Raw genomic sequence first — 7,671 nt, forward strand, 5'->3', positions numbered from 1 at the left:
GTGGGAACTCCTAGGAAGAGCACAAGATAGAGGAGACAACCAACCAAGTTCAATGACTATGTGGCATTAGTCAGCCAGTTGGTAGATAGTGAACCTTCCAGCTATGAGGAAGCTGCAAAGCATCAGGTATGGCGAGATGCTATGGTTGAGGAATATAACTCAATAATGCAAAATGATGTATGGGAGGTAGTGCCTAGATCAACTGATAGAGCAGTAGTTGGATCGCACTGGATCTTCAAGATAAAGCACGGTGCAGATGGTAGCATTGAGAAATATAAGGCGAGGTTTGTGGCCAAGGGGTTCTCTCAGAAGGAGGGAATAGACTATGAGGAGACATTTGCTCCTGTGGCCAGGTATACTTCTATACGAGCTGTAATCTCATTTGCAGCACAGATGGGATGGCAGATCCATCAAATGGATGTCAAGACAACATTCCTTAATGGAGAATTGAAGGAGGAGGTATACATAGAACAACCAGAAGGCTTTGTAGCACACAACAAAGAGACCCACGTGTGCAGATTAAAGAAAGCCTTATACGGACTCAAGCAGGCTCCCAGAGCGTGGTATGAGCACATTGATACATACCTGCAGGAAATGGGCTTTGTGAAGAGTGAGGCTGATGCGAACCTCTACTACTTGGTGGTTGGGGGTGAGGTTCTCATTCTTTTTCTATATGTGGATGACTTGTTTCTTATTGGTGTGTTAGCGCTCATAGAGGATTGCAAGCGCTCATAGAGGATTGCAAGAGGGACCTTGCAGAAGAGTTTGAGATGAAGAATTTGGGACTTATGCACTACTTTCTAGGTATGGAGGTGTGGCAGACTGATGGAGAGATTTTCCTTGGTCAAGGGAAATATTGCATTGAAATCTTGAAGAGATTCGAGATGGAAGATTGCAAAGCCATGTCTACACCCATGATCACTAATTGGAGGAAGGTAGATGCATCCAAGGAAAAGGATGTTGATCCCACCTTATACAGGCAGGTGATTGGTTCGCTCATGTATTTGGTCAACACCAGGCCAGATATAGCCTTTGCAGTAAAATCTCTTAGTCAGTTCATGGTAGAGCCAAAGAGAGTGAATTGCATAGTGGCTAAGCATGTGCTGCGTTATCTTCATGGTACAGTTGAGTACGGGATCAGATATGTTCGAGGTGAAGGTATCAAGTTGATAGGCTATATTGACGCAGATTGGGCAGGCAGTACAATGGACAAAAGGAGTACTTCAGGATGTTGTTTCAGCTTGGGATCAGGAGTTGTTTCTTGGCTCAGCAGGAAGCAAAAATCTGTGGCCTTGAGTTCATCAGAAGCAGAATACATAGCAGCTAGCATGGCGACGTGTGAAGCTATATGGCTTCGGAAGTTGCTAGTAGCCTTGCTTGGTCAGAAGGTTGAGACTATGGTGATACACTGCGACAATCAGAGTTGCATCAAGTTGACTGAGAATCCAGTGTTTCATGATAGATCGAAACATATAGACATCAGGTATCACTTCATTAGGGATTGTGTACAGAGGGGGATTGTTCAGCTATAGTACATACCTACAGAGGAGCAGGTAGCAGACATTCTGACAAAGGTATTGGGGAAGGCAAAATTCATCTTCTTCAGAGATAAGATGGGTGTCGTGTAGAACAACTTCCTTGCTAAGAGGGAGTGTTAATTATGGGTAGCTTGGACAACTGTTCGTTCTTACCCAGAAATAACAACATTAGTTATGGGTAGTTTTGGACAGTTGTTCGTCCTGACCTAGAATTAGAAAATGGTTGTTTTTGTCAAACAAGTATTGTTAGGATAAAAATAATTGTTATTTAATAGTGGCTCTTTTTAGGTGACACCTCATAGCCAAAATTAGTTATTGGTTATTGAGTTGTCTTAATCTTAGCCGTTGGTTTGAATTAATCTTGGTCGTTGGTTTTCCAACAGAGTAGTATAAAAAGGGGTCATGGGTCATTTGGAAAGGATGAAGTCTTGAGAAGAATTTGCAGTGATAGCAAATAGTCTTGTAGTGCTAGCAAGAGGCGCAGTGATAGCGTTGATATAGCAGTGGAGGATATTAGTAGGAGATATTAGGAGTTTGTCGGAGTTATGCTAGTAAGAGGCAAGAAATTCTTATTGTAATTCTTATATTGCTGAAGATTAATATATTTTCCATCTGTAGAACTGGTTTTCCCTTAGGGGTTTTTCCAGGGACGATTGTCCAAAAATATTGTGTCCTTGTGTTGCTTATTTCTTTCCATATTTTTTTAGTGAAGTTGCAGTTGTGTTATTTTTCGATATTCAGCTGTAAATTTATTTTCAGCAGTTAAATAATTTTAATGAGATAGGAGATTAATAATCAGTGACTGCAATAGAAATTCTACACTTCCCTTAAAAAATAAATAAATAAATTTTATGGAGGCAAGATTTGATTTTTATTTCTCATATAAAGCATATAAATAATGAATTATCTACAAGGAGGTAAGATTCAAGCATTGCCTATTTTATTTGAGCTTGATGAGTGTAGATAATATATTCACAATGGGACTACCACGTAGATGGCGATCTGTTCATTTTAGATGACTTCCGTCTGTACTTTGTTGTTTCGAATGTTGTATGATCCATGATTTTTGTTGAGGAAGTTCTTGTACCAGTCAGCAGAAAGCTTTGGAATTCGTTTCTGGGTGGCGTAATCAACATAGTAAAGGCCAAAACGTTTAGTGTAGCCATTTAACCACTCGAAATTGTCCAGAATCGACCATGCAAAATAACCTCTTACGTCTGCTCCTTTCCTGCAAATAACAACAGGCAACCATTTTGTTCAAGAAAATGACAAAAAAATGCATGTGAATCGAGTAGAAACTGTGTTATACTTACTGTATTGCAGCCACCAAATGGGTCAGATAGCTTTTCATTAGTTTGATTCTTCCACCATCATTTAAAATATCTGCCACTGGGGCTGACGGATCACTCTGCTGACCATACCCTGTGTGCACTTCCACCATTAGAACACAGAGATGTGGATTATTGGAGTTAATGGAACAAGTTAATCCATGCACTCACCATTTTCTGTGATGATAATTACAGGATTGTTGTATCTTTCTTTCACGTACATCACAATCCTTTCCATGCCATATGGCACAATAAAGGATCCTGCCATGCCCGTCTGTCATGCCATTGAAATGCAAAATTAGAATAGTGATAGATTATTAATTGATATTTTTTGGGGATCGGATCGTGTCGGTTTTTATTATCAATGTTTCACATTAAATTTCATGATCTATCAGCAGAATAATATAATATGAAAAGAAAGAGCGGATATGAGTGAAATAAAATCTGAAAGAAGGCACACACTAAAAAGCTATCAGCAGAATAATATAATATGAAAAGAAAGAGCGGATATGAGTGAAATAAAATCTGAAAGAAGGCACACACTAAAAAGACATGAATTTAATTATCATGATCTGTATTATAATATCCTCTCTTCTCTTTTCTTTTACTGTCTTAATCTATAATTTGATTCAAATTGTTAATACTAAAAATTAACATGATCAGATCTAAAAAAAAATATCAGCTAACAAGTAATATGAAATGTGAAAATTGGGATTAATTGATGAAAAGAAGACATACTGGCTCGCCTATAGGAACTCCATCTCTCTCACCTGCAAGTAAGTACATGTTGAATAAGAAACATGTATATTAAAGTTTTCTAGAAGAATTAAGCTCTATGATTTACAGAGTTGCCTTACCCGTTGTATAAACTAAGGCATCTGGAGCATACTGTATTTCCAAACAAGGTGAGAAGAGGCAATCCTTGGCATATGATGTTGAGTAATGGTTTATGCCAATAAAATCATATGAGCCCCTCACTTTCTCTGACATTTCTTTGGGAAAAGTAGGCAGACGACGCCCTAACATTTGCCGCATTTCAGGAGGATAATCCCCATAAACAATAGGGTCTAGAAACCTGCCCAATACAATTTTGAAGGTAAACTGGATCACTATATTTATATAGATTATTAAAAGATATATATTATTGTAGCATTTATATATGTTATTATATTTATTGGTTCAAATATTTTGAGCAGTGATTTATACGAATGGTTCACCTATTACTCATTGCATCTAGGTGATGTTCATAGATTTGAAGCACGGAATTTCCCAAGGATGATGCTTCACTCCTGTAAGCATCACCTAGATGTAATGAATGCTAAATGAACCATGAAAGTTAGATTTATGTGAATCACTATTCATAAAATCTAAAATATTACATACTTTAATTCTGATATTAATATAAAAATTTAACAAGTTGCAGAAACTAACTCCTACTTATCAATAGATTCTTATCAATTTCAATAAAAACTAAACACAAGCAAGTCTATATTGGAGAGGTACAAATGTAGTTTATGTTCAACCCTTCCTTATTGACTATTTTTAAACATACTCAAATCAACATTTTATAATAAAATTTGATCAGCATAATTATTCACCATTTTTTAATATGAATGAATTGTAAAATTAGTGTTAAAATTAATTGCAGCAATCGAGTGTTCTGATAGTAATATCAAGATTCAATTGTATAATTTTTGAGTCATATTCATTGACTCAATTTTTTTTAGTAGTCATTCATATGAATTTGTCTTTCATAAGAATGAATGGTTCACTTAGCATTCATTGCATTTATGAAGATATGTGTTCACAAGAATGAAGCACAAGTATTCCCAATGATGATGCTTCACCTTGAATGTCATTAAGATACATAATGAATGTTCCGTAGACTATTCATTCTCATTGAAGATAGATTTATGTGAACCACTTACTCATAAATTCTGGATCAATGAATTTAACTCAAAAATTAGAAATTGAATCCTAATATTGATATCATAATTTAACAGATTCTGAAAACAATTCCTACTTATCAATAGATTGTTATTCCGTGTCAATAGAAAATAGAAATTAGAGTTAAACAACTTTATATAAGATAGCTAAAAATGTAGTTAAACCAAATGATGTTTAAGTATTACTCACCAAGCTGTGTCAAATGCCAACAATCTGTCAACTGCAACTCTGTCATCTGGTATGTTCCTCAGAGGTTCGTACCACCCAGCACAGATCACTATACCCATGGAACCTCCCTGCTTGTTCTGCAAATTTAATGGATGCTCAGGTTCAGATTGTATTATAATGTATCAGAATGTTCTGGTTTGGGCCCATTATTACAGTGCATTGAACACCCTCAAAATAAATTCAATTTCTAACCTGATATTTTGTTCTATAGACATCAACAGCTGCTGCATGTGATAGTATAACATTATGAGCAGCCAGGTAGGGTTCTGTCTCTGAATTGCCGTCACTACAATTCCCAAAAGGCCACGAACACCGAGAAGGAGGAAAAAATCCTGAAAGATAACCAAATGGAACAAATATATTCGGCTCATTGAATGTTGCCCAGTATTTCACTCTGTCTCCAAAAGCTGCAAAGCAAATGTCTGCAAATGCTTCGAAGTCCTTTCTGCAAGAGTCTCATTTTAGATTACTATATAGCTCGCATAAACAAAATTAACTACTGTTATAGAAAATTAGGATACAGATAGGTTACAACTTACATGATGTGGGGACTTAACCAGCCCCCGTAGGAGTCTTGTAAATTCTGTGGAAGATCATAATGATTTAACGTCACGAATGGTTCAATTCCTGCAAAATTCACAAATATGGTGAGTTTTGTTGGAGTAATGAGCCACATGCTCAGGTCTAGTCTATTAAAAACTTCTGCTCACAAAGAAAATTGATGGCCAGCATTCACGTTCATATAACAAAATCAGTTTTTTTCAAAAATACAGTGTGAATATAACAAGAACACACCCTTTGACAATAGGGTGTCGATGAGATTATTGTAAAACTTTATTCCCTCCATGTTGACAGCTCCTCTTCCAGCTTCATCACAAATAACATACACAAATGAATAACATGAATTTTCTTTATAAAGATTTTGAAATTAAATTTATTAAAAGAATAGTAATACACTATATTCTATATTTCTAACAATAATCATTTTAAAATACGGAGGAAAATTAAAAAGGTTTATTGTTATCTTGGATCTTATGGAAACCACAATCGTTCATATCATCATGACCATTGAAAAAGTGAAAGCTCTTATTGTTGTATAATCTGATCCTTATGAATAAGCTGGAAAAACTTAAAGGATTTATCAGAAGGCAGCATTTCCAGATTAGAAATGTTTCAACAATGTTTTTCTTTTGATGTCTACTTGACAAGGCAGTCAGTTACAGCATTCCACTGTTTAGGAATATGAACAAATGAGGTGGTCTTGAAATACAAAACATTTATCAGAAGGCAGCATCATTAGAATATTTCAATGACAAAATTTTTCTGATGTCCACTTGACAAAGCAGTCAGTTACAACTTTCTATTTTTTAAGAATATTAAAAAATGAGACAATCTCGCTATTCAAAGAGGGATGGAGGACTTGATCCACCAAAGAGGCAATTCTTCTAGAGGAATTCGAGATTTTAAAAAAAAAAAAAAAAATCCATATCAAAAAATCAGATTCACAATTGACCTTCGTCCAACCCAATTCATAAAGTTTCTCAAAACCATCAATAAGCACCCTCGATGAAATTTATTCCATGACTAAACGGTATACCTGGAAGAATGCGAGACCATGATATAGAGAAGCGATAAGAATCCACTCCAAGGGAATGCATCAAATCAATATCTTCCTGTATTGCACAATCATTTTCCTTGATTAGAAACCTATAATTATTTAGAACAACTAGATCACTTAGCTATATATATGACTAGTACCTTGTAACGATGGTAGTGGTCATCAGCTACATCCCCATTGCTTCTGTCAGCAATATTTCCTGTGTCATAAATGATAGTCATCAATACAAATTTTATTGATAAATAAGAGTCTATATTATCATTTATCAAATAATATTACACATTAAAAACATCACATTTTTGAAATTTATACAATTTTAAAGCTCAAAACATAAACAAAATTATTTTCAAACTGTGAAAACCAAAATTATAAAACTGATAAACTTATGTCCCAACAAACCTGGATGAGTGTGCGTAAAAACATCCCAATTGTTTAGACCCTTTCCATCTTCCAGATAAGAACCTTCCACCTGCAAACATGAGGTTAGCTCAATCATTCCAAAATTCTACTAAATAACAACATACCTAGAGGAAAAGCTTTACCTGATAGGAAGAAGAGGCGGTTCCAAAGATAAATCCAGGAGGAAAACTGCTTCTATCAATCTCGACTTCTCCTAAAACTGTAGTCACCATAATCATAATCACAAGTATTACTCTCGACATATTTGCATTCCCCTTCATGACAGACATTACACGAAACAAGCACAAACTTAACAAATTGCAAGCGAAATGGGTATGCAAGCTATGAGATTGTTAGATGATTAGATGTCCTTTTATAGAAGAGAACAAGGCAGAAAAATATGTCAATCGATGAATAGTGGATAAGATAATGAGAAATCCTCTTGCATGAATCCTAGTTTGACGTGACTGTGAATACGTAATACGAATACGTATTATCCATCCAGCTCCGTCTAAACTAAATCCTTTACAAAGTCTAGTCAAGCAAATATAGGGAAGTTCGAGGTAACTAGAATGTGAAGAACCCAAGGCCAAATATAGAAAACGCGAGCTAA

At 35.6% G+C, this 7,671-nt stretch overlaps 1 protein-coding gene across 1 annotated transcript; it reads right to left on the reverse strand.

Moving 5' to 3' along the window:
- Positions 1 to 2,400: 2,400 nt before the first annotated feature.
- On the reverse strand, positions 2,401 to 7,384 carry LOC131047351 (beta-glucosidase 18-like). The gene is made up of 13 exons (XM_057981231.2): positions 7,202 to 7,384; positions 7,059 to 7,128; positions 6,800 to 6,858; positions 6,639 to 6,714; positions 5,837 to 5,908; positions 5,581 to 5,668; positions 5,234 to 5,486; positions 5,003 to 5,118; positions 3,724 to 3,941; positions 3,605 to 3,636; positions 3,038 to 3,140; positions 2,852 to 2,960; positions 2,401 to 2,766 (listed from the first exon to the last, which is right to left on the reverse strand). Exons 1-13 carry the CDS (start codon positions 7,346 to 7,348, stop codon positions 2,550 to 2,552), a joined length of 1,560 nt encoding a protein of 519 aa, XP_057837214.2. The 5' UTR covers positions 7,349 to 7,384; the 3' UTR covers positions 2,401 to 2,549.
- Between the last annotated feature and the right edge of the window lie 287 nt (positions 7,385 to 7,671).

This window comes from Cryptomeria japonica, chromosome 10, assembly GCF_030272615.1.
Source record: "Cryptomeria japonica chromosome 10, Sugi_1.0, whole genome shotgun sequence".
NCBI lineage: Eukaryota > Viridiplantae > Streptophyta > Pinopsida > Cupressales > Cupressaceae > Cryptomeria > Cryptomeria japonica.

Excerpts from the sequence above, each read along its gene's own strand:
- LOC131047351 (XM_057981231.2), bottom strand. The coding sequence starts at position 7,348 with ATGTCTGTCATGAAGGGGAATGCAAATATGTCGAGAGTAATACTTGTG. Across the intron at positions 5,669-5,836 it reads CGACACCCTATTGTCAAAGG|GAATTGAACCATTCGTGACG; the intron begins GTGTGTTCTTGT and ends TGAATTTTGCAG. Across the intron at positions 3,942-5,002 it reads TTGGCATTTGACACAGCTTG|GTTTCTAGACCCTATTGTTT; the intron begins GTGAGTAATACT and ends TGTATTGGGCAG.